The sequence below is a fragment of the Suricata suricatta genome, chromosome 12 (genome assembly GCF_006229205.1).
Source record: "Suricata suricatta isolate VVHF042 chromosome 12, meerkat_22Aug2017_6uvM2_HiC, whole genome shotgun sequence".
Lineage (NCBI taxonomy): Eukaryota > Metazoa > Chordata > Mammalia > Carnivora > Herpestidae > Suricata > Suricata suricatta.
The window spans coordinates 32,773,426-32,791,038 of NC_043711.1; the positions used below are offsets into that span (position 1 = coordinate 32,773,426).

At 38.2% G+C, this 17,613-nt stretch overlaps 1 protein-coding gene across 2 annotated transcripts in view; it reads left to right on the top strand.

The window, feature by feature from the left end:
• Positions 1-17,613, top strand: part of SLC25A26 (solute carrier family 25 member 26) — a 124,437-nt gene that overhangs the window by 13,396 nt on the left and 93,428 nt on the right. Inside the window, exon 2 of one of the 2 annotated variants that reach the window (XM_029918871.1) lies at positions 3,950-4,059. The exons of the other annotated variant lie outside the window; for it this stretch is intronic. Within the exon in view, the coding sequence (XP_029774731.1) occupies positions 4,018-4,059 (42 nt within the window). The 5' untranslated portion in view covers positions 3,950-4,017. The remainder of the gene's footprint in view (positions 1-3,949; positions 4,060-17,613) is intronic. 2 annotated transcript variants of the gene reach the window in all.

Below are 17,613 nucleotides of genomic sequence, written 5' to 3' on the forward strand. Positions count from 1 at the left end.
TGCTATTGGATCTTTTCCTAATGGTAAAATTTATATTGAAATTCTCCTTGCTAGAAGGCCAACATCATGATATTTATTTTCAGGATGGTATGTGGTGTTACCCCGTGTAGAAATGGTCATGTGTTGTAGCTTATCTTCTGAATTTGTTTTCTATTGATTAACCCATTGCTTTTGAATCGCTAGTGTTAGAGATCCTGTTCCACTCTGTTTGTAATAGAATATGAGCAGTCATTTAAAATGGTTTTCCTTGTTAATGTCACCAGTTAGAAAGCTTGAAAATGTTATTCTCATATTGGTTGTCATACCGTAGAGTTGTGATTCTAAACCTTGCCCACATATTGGAATCTCTTGGGAAGCTCTAAAAAAATCCTGGTGCCTGTGTCACCCCCATAAGTTTAATTGGCCTGGGCTTTGTCTGGGTGTCAGGACAGTTAGTAGCTTCCTAGGTGATTCCAGTGTGAAGCTGAGTTTAGTAACTTCTGTCTTGGAGGTTCTTTTGGAGCAGAAGAACCTAAGAAGCGTAAACCTTTTCTGTTTTGCCTTCTGTCTTTACTTTCTGTCTAACCTTCTCCTGGATAGTCCCCTTCAGATGTCTTTGCTTTTGTTGTTGTCTTGGAGCCACATTATGTGATTTATGGGCTTCTTATTTTGTAATCAGTATAATCTGTTTCATTTAATCTTCATGTTAGTATACTTTTTTCAAATACTTACCTATTTTAATTGTTTACTGATGCTTTCGGTGGTTCTCAGCAAACCAAGGAACACCCCCACCCTCTGCAATTCCCAGTTATAGAGTCTCTGCTCTAGCTGATTCTTAAACTCTGGAGTTTGGTTTCTTTTTTCTTTTTTTTTTTTTTTCCTCAGGATAATTCATGAGAAATTCTTTCCTGTTAACCTGACATTTAAATGTCCATCTATGTTCTTCTGGAGCACAGTATTCACATAGAGATTGGTAGTGAAAAGAGAAAATATTGTTTTGGTCCTCTGATTTCTGTGTTCTTCCCCTTCCCCCAGCAGCCCTTAAAGAGCCAACTCTTTTTGAGGTGATCCTTGAATTTTATTTATCTTAATGCTTTTAGTAATTGACTGTAGCAAGTCATTATTGAGCCCTCACTCCCTGCCAAGTCCAGTTGTATATGTGGAAGAGAGAGGCACCGATCCTGAATTTGACCATAGTGCAATCACCTGATCATCTGAGGAGATCAAAAAACTCTAGATGCCTGTGTCTGGCTTCCAGAAATGTGATTTCATGGGTTTCAGGTGTGGCCTTGGCATTGATGGTTTAAAAAAGTGTGTTTTTATGGTATTTCCTTCATTGTTGTAAAGTTCTTTTTCTCATACATACTACACCAAGAAATTAGTGTTGGTAGATGGTGGTATTAGAAATAGTCCAGGGAGTCCACGGTGTTTTAGGCTCATGGGACTTTGTCTAGATTCTTGACAGCTGGACTTTACATACATGTGGTTTTGAACCTTTGCATGTTTGGGAAAATACTTCTTTATTTTTTCACTGTCCATCTCCCATAGTGCTTGGGTGATGCTGAGTGGATAGTCAGAGTGCCTGTGTTTCAGAAATGGCCTTTTGTTCTTCTGCAAAGTTTTGGTGACTTGAAGTTTTCTATCTGGCACTTTTTTTTCTTTTACTATTTAAGTTAAGGTTATGGTTAAGGTTGTAATCTGAGTGCCATACACCAATGTAACATTCATTGGTTATAGACTTTTCTGAAAACATACAGCGGTCCCCCTTATCTGTGGTTTTGCTTTCAATGGTTCATTGACCCGTAGTGAACCGTGGTCCAGAAGTAGATGAGGCATCAGAAGGTCACTAGTAGCCTAATACTATGTCACATTGCCTATGTCATTCATCTTATTTGATCTCATCATGTAGGCATTTGTATCATCTTACATTATCACAAGAAGAGGGGTGAGTACCATATAGGTTTTTTTTTTTTTTTTAAGTTTATTTATTTTGAGAGAGACAGAGCAGGAGCAAGGGAGGAGCAGGGAAAGAGAGAATCCCAAGAAGGCTTCATGCCACTAGCCCAGTGCCCAAAGTGGGGCTCAGACCCACGAACCATAAGATCATGACCTGAGCCAAAAATCAAGAGTCAGCTGCTCAACCAACTGAGCTACCCAAGCGCCCCCAGTATAGGTATTTTTGAGAGAGCCCACATCACATAACCTTTACTACAGTGTATTATTACAGTTCTATTTTATTGTTCATCTCTTACTGTGCCTACTTAATAAGTTAAACCTGATTACAGAGAGGTATGAACAGGAAAACGTGTAGTGTATTTAGGGTCTGGTACTATCCAACATTTCATGCACCCACTGGGGGGCTTGGAACAAACTCCGTGTGGATAAGGAGGACTACAGTATTCTGCAGGGGTCAGAAGTTTGGGATAAAGAGGACTGAGGGTTGAAGGAAGAGATAGAAGACCCCTATTCAGGATCTTTACTCTTATTTAGAAGAGAATTTAGGGGGCGCATCTGAGTGGCTTAGTCACATAAGCATCCAACTCTTGATTTTGGCTCAGTCCATGATCTCATGGTTCGTGAAATGGAACATTGCTTTGGACTCTGCTGGGCATGGAGCCTATTTCTGCTCCTCCCTTACTTGTTCATTCTCTCTCTCTCTCTCTCTCTCTCTCAAAAAAAAAAAAGATTAGAAGAGAACACAAAACACTATAGGTTTTTGTTTCTAAAATGCTAGCAGACACCGTAGGTGTTAGCCCATCCCTTGTTCTTTGTTATAACTTGTCCACAGCCTCACTTGGAACCTTGTGACATCATTTCCAATTAGTGATGCTTTCTTGGGTGTCACACAGGAGAGTTTTGGGATTTACATTTCTAAAGAACTTTGTACCACAAAAGTAGCAATACAGTCTCACTAGGATGAGGTAGTTAACCAGGTAAACTTAGAAACTTGTAGCACTTTCTCCTTTCCCTGGGCGGGGAGGGTGGTGGAGGGTGAAGTGTGTAGCAGGTGCAACTTGAGCTGAATGCAGTTGCAGATATTCTAGCTGTATATTTAGTGTGCTAGAGTAGGAAGAGACTTACTGAGAACCACTGTGGGAACAGAGACCTATGTTAGTTTTATAGAACTGCTTGCACTGGACACTGGGTCTCATCACTTGGCCTCCTGTTTGTTAGCCTGAGGAGACTTTAAAAACCTGTTGACTTTAATGGTGGAGAACTGATTTTCATTATCAAGCTCTTTTTTGTGTGTGTTTTAGACTTTAATGTGATTGTGTTCAAATGTCATTCAGAAGATGAATTTGTCATTCATTTATCTTTCATGCCTTATCTTTTATGGAAGTGATAAACATTTTTTGATTAACAGTACATGGCAGGTTTTAAAGACCTTTTATACATCTAAGATAAGTTCCTGGTGATAAGGGTAGCTTTTTTGAGATTTTGATTTACAGTTGTAATTAAATAGTTGATGGTTTCCTTGATCTAAAGATGAGTTGATAATAGTAAAAGGTAGCCATGGTTATTTCAAGTAAACAGAAATAAAACATTATCAAATAGATGTTTAAGTGTATGTTTCCAAGCTTAACCTGCCTATAAATCAGTGTAGCTGATTATTACTGTATGTAAAGGTATTTTGGATCACAGAAATTCGTATTTCATTCTAGAAAGCTTACTAAAAAATGTCAAGTGACTTAATGATACAAAATGGTGAGTGCTGGGTTAGCTGTTAGGCTCCCTCAGGGCGGGGATCATGTCTTGTGCATTTTCCTAAGTCCAGGATTGGGTGCATAACATGGGCTCAGTAGATTCTGCAAGAGTGGGGCAGGAAGGAAGAATATGTGTTGTTATTATCTTTTATCTGTAAGCTCGCAATTTAATAATTAGAGATTAATATTTTTTTGAGAAACTTATTTCTAAACAGTTTGAATATATATTTAAACTTTGTGAAAGACTGGCTTGTTTTAAATTTCAGCTGCTGCTTTTTTTATCACCTATGAATATGTAAAATGGTTTTTACACACGGATTCATCTTCATATTTGATGCCCGTGAAGCATATGTTGGCTGCCTCTGCTGGAGAAGTGGTAAGTAACAAGTTATGCATGTGAAATACTTCAGGAATGCAAACCGTGCATATATCTTTGATACAGATAATACTTTATTTTGTTTTTAAGAGACAATTCTTTTTTAAGTCATGAAAGTCATAAACCCCAATAAATGTAAATGGATTAAGCATGATAGTTAAAACATTAGAGTCTAGATACGATGAAAGAAAAATCCAGTGATGTGCTGTTTTCAAAAGACATGCCTAAAACATAATTCAACAAGCAATAAAATTAAAGAGAGGGGAGAAGATGTCCATGGAAATTGGTGTGGCTTTGTGCTGTGTTAGCATAACTGAGCTGGAACTCCATTTCCTAGAACTCCCTTTCCAGGATGATTCCAGGTTGGGCTGGCTACAAGAGAAACATGTACAAGATTTACGAGGTGGATGTGAAGTAGCAGTTGTGTTGATGCTTAGAGGGTTGGTGTTAGAGTCAGGCACTGTTGCAGTTCATGCACCTCATCTCTGGGCTCCAGCCTCTCCAGTTCCTCCTGGATCATCTCCGTCAGCTTCTTTAATTTCTGAGTGAGTTGTGTGGTCTCTGTGGTGAAGGATGCCAGCTTGTACTGCAGGTCACCCGTGTTGTCAAGGTTGCTGAGAAACCAGTGTGTCAGTTTATCCTTGTGCTTCCCCGTTTCACACCATTTCATCCACCCCATCGCCTGCTCTCTGATTTCTTTCCTAATGCTAGATGCAGAAGCAGCAGTTCTACATAGCCTGCTAATCAGCTCCATAAATACTGTTCACACCTATAATAACTCTTTCTTCTTCTTCTTTTTTTTTTTTTTTAAGTTTATTTTGAGAGAGTGAGCACAAACTGGGGAGGGGCAGAGACAGAGGGAAAGAGAGCATCCCAAGCAAGTTTCATGCTGTCGACACAGCCCAGTGTGGGGCTCGATCCCAATAACTGTGAGATCGTGACCTGACCCAAAATCAGGAGTTGGATACTTAACTGATGGAGCCACCCAGGCTCCCCAATAACTCTTCATTGTTGTCATTTATAGTGATTCTACTTCTCTGATCAACTCTGATACAGAAATACAAACTGAAAAAGAACTGATAGAATAATGTCAGTGTAAGGCAAAGACTGAAAGCAAAAAAACGAGACCATTGTGTAGTGATACAAGGATCTTGGGAGATGTAATAAGCCTGGACCTGTACTAAATAATACAGTCTCAAAATAAAGCAGAGATTGGCAGAATTATAAGGAGAAATGAATAGAACTGTAGTCTTTGAAAATTTAACTTGTTTATTTTTTTTGGTCATAAGTGTAGTCTTTAATCCCCATCTTATCTTTCACCCATTCCCCCTACTCATCGGACCTACAATCTTTGTTGGACATACTGACTTGTGTTTGTAAAAGTCTTAAGACTGGGTGGGCATAAACATTTATTGAGACCATAGAAGATTTAAAAAGGAAAATGGCAAGATTGGGCTAATGGATATGTATTGAACTCTGCAAACGAGACTTAAAGATTCTTCAGTTTAGGGGCGCCTGGGTGGCTCAGTCGGTTAAGTGTTCGACTTCAGCTCAGGTCATGATCTCACAGTTCGTGGGTTTGAGTCCCGTGTCAGGCTCTGTGCTGACAGTTAATTCAGAGCCTGGAGCCTGCTTCGGATTCTGTGTCTCCTACTCTCTCTGCCCCTTCCCCCTCACATTCTGTTTTACTCTGTCTCTCAAAAATAAATAAATGTAAAAAAATGTAAATGTAAAAAAAAGATTATTCAATTTTTTTCCACATACTTGAAATGTTAATAAAAATATATGACCCAGTAGTACAGTAATGCAGATTTCATCAAGTAGTATACAGACAGTGTCATATAGATCATTTGGTATCTGATGGAATAAAATTGGAAAGCAGTGACAAGATAGGCAGGACATCTCTACCATGTGTTTCAACAATTATTTCTTTTGTAAATAATTTATTACCAAAATGAAATCATAATATAGGTGATAAAATATTTGGAATTAAAAAAATAGACTCCCCCCCACTAAGATGGAGAAAGTTATAATACTAATAAAAGTTCCCCGTTGCCCTTACCCACTCAACTTTTTTCCAGCCCCTCCTACTCAGTAGTAACAGACATCTTCTAATAAAATATTTTTGTGTATCCATCCAGAAGTTGTCTGTTCTTTACTGTTGTTATTTTCGAGTTACATGATCTGGTATTCATGGACACTTACTAAGCCCAGAATCTTGTTACGGGCAGGTACATTAACAAGAAAGGATGCTTTATTTTGAGACTGTATTATTTAGTACAGGTCCAGGCTTATTACATCTCCCAAGATCCTTGTATCACTATACAATGGTCTTGTTTTTTTTGCTTTCAGTCTTTGCCTTTCACTGACATTATTCTATCAGTTCTTTTTCAGTTTGTATTTCTGTATCAGAGTTGATCAGAGAAGTAGAATCACTATAAATGACAACAACGAAGAGTTATCATTTTATCCACTTATAGATCTTTTCTGTATAGACAAGTAGTGGTATATATTTACATGAGGAAATTTGAAAAGCATTCAGAAGATTTACATTAAAAATGTGATACATTGTGGTTTTATTTTCTATGCAGTATTTTTCTTTAGAAAAGTCAGATGAGAATCTATAAACTATTCTGTAACCTGTTACTTGAGAATACAGTGAATAGGGAAAGCACAGATCATGATAGAAAAGCGTAAGTGTAGATTAACTTTAAGAAGATAATAAAAAACAACAGATTTATTGACACGAAATTCACAAACCATATAACTCACTTATTTAGAGTATACAATAATAGGTGTTTTTATTATATTTAGAGTTGTGCATCCATCACCACAGGCAATTTTAGGACATTGTCATTTCTCCAGAAAGCAAGATCATACCCAATAGCAGTCACTCCTCATTTCCCCCAACCTTCCCACCACGAATCTACCTTTTGTCTTTATAGATTTTCCGATGCTAGACATTTCATATAAGTGGAATCCTCAACACGTGGTCTTTTGTGACTGGCTTATTTCACTTAACATGATATTTTCTTTTTGTTTTTTTAATATCATTTTTTGCCAAGTTGGTTCCCATATAACACCCAGTGCTCATCCCAACAAGTGCCCTCCTTCATGCCCATCACCCATGCCATCTTTCCCCCACCCCCCATCAACCCTCAATTTGTTCTCAGTATTTAAGAGTCTCTCATGGTTTACCTCCCTCCCTTTCGTAACTTTTTTCCCCTTCCCCTCCCCCATGGTCTTCTGTTAAGTTTCTCCTGTTCCACATATGGGTGAAAACATATTGTATCTGCCTGTCTTTGCCTGACTGATTTCACTTAGCATAATCCCCTCCAGTTCCAGACATATTGATGCAAATGGCCAGATTTCATTCTTTCTCATTGCCATGTAGTATTCCATTATACATATAAACCACATCTTCTTGATCTATTTGTCAGTTGATGGACTTTTAGGCTCTTCCCATCATTTGGCTATTGTTGAAAGTGCTGCTATTAGCATGTTATTTTCAAGGTTTTATCCATGTTTAGTATTTTCAGGGCTTCATTCCTTTGAATTGTCAAGTAATACTCCATGTTGCATGAATATTTGGGTTGTTTTCTGGACATTGGGGCTGTTGCACTTTGGGGCTGTTATGCACAGTGCTAGTTTTATGAACATTTTTGTGCAAGTCTTTTTGTTGATGTATGTTTTCATTTCTCTTGGATGTACATGTAGGAGTGAAATTATTGGTCATGTGGTAACTTTGTTTAACCCCCTGAAGAAGTGGCCAAGCTGTGTTCAAATTGGCCATACCATTTTACATTCCCCGCAGCAGTGCACAAGGGTTCTGGTTTCTGCACATTCTTGCCGCCATGTGATATCTGTCTTTTAAATTATAGCCAACTTGTTACTGTGATCTTGATTTATATTTCTCTGATAACTAATGATTTTGAACATCTTTTCATTTACTAGTTATTTGCTTATCTTGTTTGGAGACATGCAGATCCTTTGCTCTTTAATTGGATTGCCTTGTTATTGAGTTGTGGAAGTTCTTTATATATTCTACATACAAGTCAATTATGAGGCCTATAATTTGTAAAAAATTTTACCATTTGTGTATTGTCATTCCACTTTCTTTGTCACTTTTCATTTTCTTCACTTTGAAGCATAAATTTAAATTTTTGATTTTACCTGTTTTATTGTACTTAATGCTTACAGTTTGGTGTTACATCTTTGAAACCATTTCCTAATTTGAGATCATGAAGATTTATACCTGTGCTTTCTTCGCAGAGTTTTAGTTTTAATTTTTACTTTAGGTCTTTGATCCATTTTGAGTAATTTTGTATCTGGTGTGAGGTAGTGGTCAAACCTCAGAATTTTGCACGTGGATATCCAGTTGATCCAGCCGCATTTGTTAAAAGACTGTTCTTTATCCATTAAGGGACCTTGGCACCCTTGTCATAACATAATTGATTGTAAACTTGAGGGTTTGTGGATTCTGAGTTCTGTACTGTTGACCTCTCTATCTGTGCTTGTGCTGGAACCACACAGACTTGATTAACTGCAGTTTTGTGGTAAGTTTCGGAATCAGTAACTTCAAGTCTTCCAACTTAGTTCTTCTCTGTCAAGATTGTCATCAAGACCCTATTCTGAGTCTCTTGCATTTTCATGTGAAGTTTAGAATCAGCTTCTCAACTTCTGTAAAAAAGGCAATTTAGATTTTGATAGGGATTGCATTGAATCTGTAAATCAATTTGGAGACTGTTTCTATCTTAAAAATATTAAATTTTATGATCTATAAATATGTGATATCTTTCCATTTATTTAGGTCTTGTTTATTTTCTTTCAACAGTGTCTTGTAGTTTCAGAATATCAGTTTTACACTTATCTCCGTAATTTATTCTTTAAAAGATTTTTTTACTGTTTATTTTTCAGAGAGAGAGAGAGAATGAGAGAATGAGTGGGGGAGGGGCAGAGAGAGAGAGAGAGGGAGACACAGAATCTGAAGCAGGTTCCAGGCTCTGAGCTGTCAGCACAGAGTCTGACACGGGGCTCGAACTTGTTAACAGTGAGATCATGACCTGAGCAGAAGTTGGATGCTTAACTGGTTTAGCCACCCAGGTGCCCTGATTTTTTTCTTAAGTAATTTATTTCTTTTGATGCTATTCTAAATGGAAATTTTTTTTTAAATTTCATTTTCAATTAGTTTATTTCTAATTATTGAAATACATTCATTTTCATATATTGATCTTATATCCTGCAACTTTGTGGAACTCATCAGTGTTTAGTGGATTCCTTAAGATTTTCTGTACTCAAGACCATATCATTTGCAAATAGAGTTATATGTCTTTCTTTTCTATTTTCTTGCCTTAATTGACCTGTCTTGAAGTTTTAATACAGTATAGAATAGGAGTGACAAGAGTGGACATCCTTACCTTTTTCTGACGTCAGGAAGAAAGTATTTAGTCAGTGTTCCACTGTGAAGTATGATTTTAATTTTGAGGTTTTCATACATGTCCTTGATCAAGTTAAAGAAGTTGCCTTCTATGTTAATTTGTGAAGGGATGAATTTTGTCCATGTTTCTGTTCATCCATTGAGATAATCATAAGGTTTTTGTTTTTTATTTTGCTGATATGGCATATTACATTAATTGGTTTTCAAACATTTTCAGATCACTCTTGCATTACTGGGATAAATCTCACTTGATTATGATATATAATACTTTTTAGTGCTAACTTTTGTTTACTAGTATTTTGTTGAGGACTTTTGCTTCTTTATTCATTAGGGATACAAGTCTATAGTTAACTTTTTTTTGTTTCTTGCTGGTTTTGGTATCAAGGTAAAACTGGTCTCATAGAATGAGTTGGGAAGTGTAAGATAAAATTATTTTTAAGGGAATGTAGTCAATTATACCATTTTAGTTGATGAAAACATACCAGATTATATCTGGGAAATCCAAGAGAAAAGGAATTATGGGGGAAATTGTTTTATAGAAAAGCAAGTGTCACTCTGTGTCATAATTTGGATTGTTGAGGTTATGATGTTTGATAAGGACAAAGATGATATTTGGTCATCTTTGGTGTTTTTGCCTCTTAAAAAATTTATTTTGTATATCTGGGATATACAAAACTCTATACTTTTCAATTACTATAAAATGAATTTCTTTTTTGAAAAAATTTTAATTTTACTATAGTTAACATACAATGTCATATTAGTTTCACGTGTACAATATAGTCATTCAGCAATTGTATATATTACTCAGGACTCATCACCTATTTCACCTATGTCCCTGCCGTGCCCCTCCCCAGCTGCCCTCTTGATAACCGTCCATTTGTACTCTCAAGTTAGGAGTCTGTTTCTTGGTTTGTCGTGGCATCTGTGGGTTTTGTTTGTTTGCTTGATTTGTGGGTTTTGTTTATTTTTACTTTGTTCATTTCTATTATTTCTTAAATTTCACATATGACTAAAATTGTATGGCATTTGTCTTTCACTGCCTTATTTCACTTAGCATTATAATCTTTAGTTCCAGTTACAAATGGCAGGATCTCACTGTCATACGGATTTATTGATGTGGGAAATCTGTTGTATGGTTCCTTGAAGAGAATGTTGAAATTAGCCTAAGCGACATTAAATTCACTAAAGTCAAATTTTATAAAACTTGCTTTGATATTGTTTTAAAAATAATTTTGCAGAACCCAAGTCCCAAGTTAACTCAGGATTTTTTTTTTAATTGCCTTCGTGATTTACTGAAGTTAGGAAAGTGGTGGGACCAGCAGTATATTAATTTCTCAGTAGGAAGGAACACAAAGTAGTAACTCCTTTATGAGCTACAGACCTCTTTGGGCGCTAATGAAACCTGTGGCTGTTTCCAGGAAATGAACACAAGGACATTTGCATAGAATTTCTGGGCATTTTCATTCCCTCTGCTCTTATTCAAAGTAAGAATTCCAGTGCTTGAATTGTACTGGAAAATTAGCTTAAACTGCAATTTAAAACCAATTTACACTTAATTTAAAAACAAAAAAATTTAGCCTATTATCCTAGGCTCACATTGTGTTTTGTGATTATGTTCTAGCTTTAGAACCTCATTATATGCAGTAATTTTTGAGTGTATGCACTAAAGAATAACAAGTTGTGTGAGACCGTTTCAGTGTCTCTCAGGTTGTAAAAGTTTGTCCTTATGACAGCCCTTGCCACTACGTTATTTTAGAATTGCATATTGCTTTAACCTTAAATATTCGCATAAATTCAGTATTTGGTTTATATTTTACAGTATGTTGTTGAGAACAAGCAGCAAAAGGAACTTGGCTACATAGAGCCATCTTGCCTGAAAGCTAGTTTGCCATGTTGAAGGACAGGTTTTCTTCAATTTAAGAACTTTCCGTCTTTTAACTTATCAAGAATATATAAAGTAATATGTAATTAGGGCAAATGATAGTTGCTAGATTAATCATGTTAATGGCATATCTTTTCATATCTAAAAAATACTTCATACTTTAATACTATCTGTAACTGACATTTAAAAAATATTGGAGACTTTCTGGTTGTACTCTGTGAACTCTTGGGCATGGGAGGTGGTGTAGGTGGATGTTAGGAATTAAGTGTCCATAACATTATATATAAACAATTCTGGGACAATCATCTCTTTATTGTGTCTCTTAGGATTTCCATGGTCCCTTAAGTGTCAGGTGTCTTTTTATACTTCCTGTGATGCTTGGAGAACTTTAAAAGAATTGATCAGTTGCTGGTACAGAGATTGACTTCACAGGTGAAACATAGTGTGATGTTGACATTTGATTGATTTAAATTTAGTTACAGTTTCATATATTGAACAGATTTTTAGAGTTTGTAGAAATGTTGATTCTGATGTTCCAGTTACCTTGTCTCTTTCTTTCTTTTTTCCTTTCTTTTTTCTAATTTAAACTTTGCATACATATTTTCATTGCAAACAATGATGAAAGAGTGAGCATCACAAGATTTTTAAGCATAAAAATTAATATGTAGGACAATGGACCAACTTCAAGGAGACAAAGCAATAATGTTAAATTTGTGAGTTATGGAAACCTTGTTCATGTATTTTTATTTTTTTAGCTAGTACCTTTATTTTAAAATAATTAATTTTTTAAAATTTACATTCAGATTAGCCTGTAATACAAAAATGATTTCAGGAGTAGATTCCTTAATGCCCCTTACCCACTTAGCCCATCCCCCCTGCCACAACTCCTCCGGCAACCCTCTGTTCTCTGCATTTAAGAGTCTCTTATGTTTTGCCCCCTCCCAGTTTTTTATTGCTTTTGCTTCCCTCCCCTTATGTTCCTCTGTTTTGTATCTTAAATTTCTCATATGAGTGAAGTCAGATGATACTTGTCTTTCTCAGACTAATTTCACTTAGCATAATACTGTCCAGTTCCATCCATATCATTGCAAATGGCAAGGTTTCATTCTTTTTGATTGCCAAGTAGTATTCCATTGTATACATATACTGTATTTTTATCCATTCATCCATTGATGGACATTTGGGCTCTTTCTGTACTTTGGCTATTGTCAATAGTGCTGCTATAAACATTGGGGTGCATGTATCCCTTGGATAAATACCTAGTATTGCAATTTCTGGGTGTAGGGTAGTTCTATTTTTAATTTTTTTGAGGAACCTCTATACTCTTTAACAGAGTGGCTGCACCAGTTTGCATTCCCACCAGAGGTGCAAAAGAGATCCTCTTTCTTTGCATCTTCATCATCATCTGTTGTTGCCTGAGTTGTTAATGTTAGTTATTCTGACAGGTGTGAAGTATATCATTGTGGTTTTGATTTGTATTTCCCTGATGATGAGTGATGTTGGGCATCTTTTCATATGTCAATTGGCCATCTGGATGTTGTCTTTGAAGGAGTGTCTATTCATGTCTTTTGCCCATTTCTTTGGATTATTTGGTTTTGGGGTGTTGAGTTTGATAAGTTCTTTATAGATTTTGGATACTAACCCTTTATCTGATATGTCCTTTGTAAATATCTTCTCTCATTCTGTAGGTTGCCGTTTAGTTTTGCTGATTGTTTTCCTTTCCTGTGTAGAAGGTTTTTATCTTGATGAGGGCCCAATAGTTCATTTTTGCTTTTGTTTTTCCCTTGCCTCTGGAGACATACTGAGTAAGAAGTTCCTGCAGCCAAAGTCAAAGAGGTTTTTGCCTGCTTTCTACTCTAGGATTTTAATGGCTTCTTATCTTTAGATCTTTCATCCATTTTGAGTTTATTTTTGTGTGTGGTGTAAGAAGTGGTCCAGGTTCATTTTTCTGCATGTCGCTGTCCAGTTTTCCCAGCAGCACCTGCTGAGGAGACTGTCTTTATTCCGTTGGATATTCTTTCTTGCTTTGTCAAAGATAATTCGGCCAACATTTGTGGGTCTGTTTCTGGGTTTTCTGTTCTGTTCCATTGATCTGAGTGTCTGTTTTTGTGCCACTACCATACTATCTTGATTACAGCTTTGTAATACATTTTGAAGTCCAGGATTGTGATGCCACCAGCTTTGGTTTTCTTTTTCAAGATGGCTTTGGCTATTCAGGGTCTTTTCTGGTTCCACACAAATTTTAGGATTGTTTGTTCCAGCTCTGTGAAGAATGCTGGTGTTATTTTGATGGGGATTGCTCTCTTGGCACTTTCTTAAAACAACTTTCCAAAGCCATTCAGTGTCCATTTTCTCATAAGTGCTTGGGAAATCTATATACTGCCTTCCTATTTTAGTAACTTATATCAGTTTCATAGAGCATAAACTTCTGGTTTCAGATTCATACAGGTGTGATTGCCAAAAGTAAAAGAAAGAAACAAATTTTCCAGGGTAAAATAAAAGGAAAAGGAAAACCGGAATATTTTAGCTGTCAATGGTCAGAAGGGAATAGAGACCTAGAGAAAATAAACAGTTTGGTGATTTTCTGTAACATTGACTTTGATAGAAGATTGTTAGGTTGCAAATGGATTCCTTAGAAACAATAACGTTTTGTTGGTATCCAGTGTGTCCACAATTACTTTGTTGTAGCAACTATATGTGTGCGGAAGAGACGGAGTGCGCTGCCATGATAACCACTCCCTGTAGCTGCACCTTGATTAAAACTTAATGACAAATCAATAAAACTATAATTGCGACCTTCTGCCGTATGTTTGTAATTTGGAATACGGTAAAATCGATCAAATAAGATTTAATTTGTAACAACAGTAAGAGTCCCGTTTGTGCCATTTTTATTAGGAAGTTTGCTATACCAAATCTCTAAATCCCTCCCTCAATTATTTTACAGCCCAGCTTTCATCAGACACAGAAGAAGCCCTGTGAGAAGTAGAATCTGTAATTAGATCCGAAGGGTCGGGCAGGTTTACTTTAATACAACAGATGCTGTGCCATTACAGTAATAGTGATTTTTAAGGGCTTTAAGATTTGACTTATCCTACTTTTAGCTTAATGTTGTTTAAGAAATAAAAAGAACATTGAAATTTCTTTGCAGCCTAATGCAGCCACTCTGAATTTAATGTATGCGTGGGTGACATGTGGATGTCCTTATACACATAGATGCTGGTTGATGGTCCTTTTTGTCCCATTCTAATTTGGAATTGAGAAAGCTAGGAAATAACTTTCATCATCTTTTGTAGATGGTTTTCTGAGAGCCTCTAACAGTAATTCTCCAAGCATAGTACAAAGACTACCCAGACTCCGTTGCCTGGGCAGTTGGTTACAGATGAAGGTTTTTGGAGCCCTGCATTTTAAGTAAAATTCTTTGGTTCTGGTGCTCAATGATACTTAGGCACCACTGATTAAGAGTTATCAAACATGTAAGGGGCACCTGAGTGGCTCAGTTGGTTGAGTGTCTGACTTGAGCTCAGATCACAGTCTCATGGTTGGTGAGTTTGAGCCCCGTGTCTGGCTCACTGCTCTCAGCCTGTTGGTGCAGAGCCTACTTCGGATGCTCTGTCCCCTTCTCTCTGCTACTTCCCCGTTTGTGCTCTCCCCAAAATAAATAAATATTAAAAAATTTAAATGTATATCCGACTGCTAAACATTTATACTGAATTGGTGCAGCACTCCCCTGTTTACGAATATGTTAATGGGCGCTAAACAGGAGGAGTGCCTTGTGCATCCCTTTGGTCTGCCCCAGAGTTACATACTTTCAGATCTCCTAAAGGACCTTAGTGAAAACTGGCTGGTTCTGAGGGTGGCAGCATGCTCAGTCATGTTGATTTGGATTTTGAAAATAGAGTGGAGGTTGCAGCTACATCTGACATGGTCCTCAAGGCCTGTGCAATCCCAGAGCCTTGGAAATGCAGGCAGTTGATGCTCTCATTTATCTGCCGGTTGACGCGGCCCTTGGCCCTTCCTTGTGCTGTGGTCCATTTGGGCGCGTGGGTTAGCAGCATTCAGATTAAGCAAGAGAGTTGTCAGCAGGTCCTCTTTTTTCAGCTTTGCCACTGAATTGGCCCCTTGAAGGAGTCACGGGCCTTGAGGCAGGCAGGAGTGTTTGTGGGGAGCAGAGCTGGGTGTTAGTGTTCCTCACCTTTGTGTTTCCCTGAGGGTGGGGGATTGAAGCCAGTTCTGATTGTGTTGTAAATAGCTTTTAAAATGTATTTATAGGGCTGCCTGGCAGGCTCAGTGTGTAGAGCCCGCGACTCTTGATCTTGGGATTGTGCGTTCTAGCCCCACTTTGCAGGTAGGGATTACTTAAAAAAAAAATCTACAGTGTTTTTCACTGTCTTTACTGGCTTTTTTTTTTTTTAAACAGAAGAGCCACTGAATAAGATAATAAGATAATAGAAGCAGGGTTGACAACCTTAGAAATGTGTTTTATCTTTTGAAATAATCATAACAGATTTTGAAATACTCATACATTAGTGGCGAGTAACTTAGGTTTGCCGTTGTGGTCGTATTATTTTGCCAGACTTGCGTGCGGTTGTGCGATTGAGCCATGGAGATGGGGGTGGAGGGGGGAAGGATGGCTGCCCCCTGAGGTGAAGTGTGGTTCTTAATTCAAGAAGCAGCTCGGTGCTGCTGCAGACAGAGCTGGTTGTGTATGTAAAGATGAAGGGGGCACGGACGTACCTTGGAAATTTGTTCAACAATTAGAAGCTGAAACTGGCCTGTCAGATACTTAACTACACTCAAGCAAGGCCTTCTCTGAGCACACGCATCACGGGGGTGTGCTAAGGGAACCTTTTACCCTATTCTGTTTATTTCTTAGTGTTTCTGGGAACCATTTTTCTTTACTTTGACTATTTTTAGGTGTTTGTTTTTGAGAGAGAGTGAATGTGAGTACATGTGGTCATGCACAAGTGAAGGAGGGGCAGAGAGAGAGAGAGGGTGGGGGAGGGAGTATCCCAAGCAGGTTTGGAGCCTGATGCGGGGCTCGAGCCTATGAACCGTGAGATCCTGATCTGAGCCGAAATAAGAGTCAGATACTTAACCCACTGAGCCAAGCCAGGCACCCCTAAAGATTTTATATTTTTAAGTAATCTCTACACCCAATGCGGGGCTCAAACTCATGACCCCAAGATCAAGAGTCACATGGCCCACCCACTGAGCCAGCCAGGCATCCCTGGGAACCTTTTTTCACTTCAGGGCCTTACACGCATGAGAAACAGACTTTTTTTTTTTTTTTTCCTTCATCTGAGAGAGAGAGACAGAGAGAGGCATGCACAAGCAGGGAGAGGGGCGGAGGGAGACAGAATCCTAAGCAGGCTTCACCCAGGGGCTCTATCCCATGACTTTGGGATCATGACCAGAGTCAAAATCAAAAGGTCGGGCCCTCAACCCACTGAGCCACTCAGGCGCCCCATGGAACCAGGCTTTTTAATAGCTTCCCAAGAACCTTAAGTTGTAAGAATTACACAAAAAATTATCTCAGGAATGTAGGAAATAATTTGTTTTCAACTGTCATCCTTTAAACCCCGTCCTTTTCATGTTCATCCCTCACTTGCACCTCTTTGATTCCTGCTATGTGGGCTGCTTTCCTTCAGCTCCCCCTTTGCCCTGCCAGTGCAGATGTAGATGGAAAGTCCTTACTGTGTTCTCGGCTCTGGGGATAAAATGACAAGATGACACCCTCCTTTAAAAGGCTCGCCATGTACAAGTGGAGATGGACGTATAAGGTGTAAGTACACTAAAGGGTTACAGGTGTTTTAAGTAACGTGAGTACAACGTACAGTGAGAGCCAGAAAAGAGAAGGAATGGTTTTGTCTGGTTGGTGTTGATTCAGGAAAGGCTGCTTAGAACAGCTAATCCTTGAGCCCATTTTAGGGTATGATGGCTTGCTAGGTGGAAGGGTTCCCAGAGGGGTGTGAAGTTTGTGGAAGGTCCTTGTTAGACACTTGGAAGTTCTAGATGGAGCATAGGCATGACTGGGCCATCATGAGGCAGGGCAGGGGGGCTGGAGGGAAGGAGTTTGGCTGTTATCCTTTGAAGGGCTCAGCAGGAGGGCACCACTGGTTGGGAATTGAGGAACCTCCCCTTGTAGGTGTGTGGGGGTGGATGTGGTGTTTGAATGGAACTCCCGAGAGAGAGAGAGAGAGAGAGAGAGAGAGAGAGAGAGAGAGAGAGAGAGAGA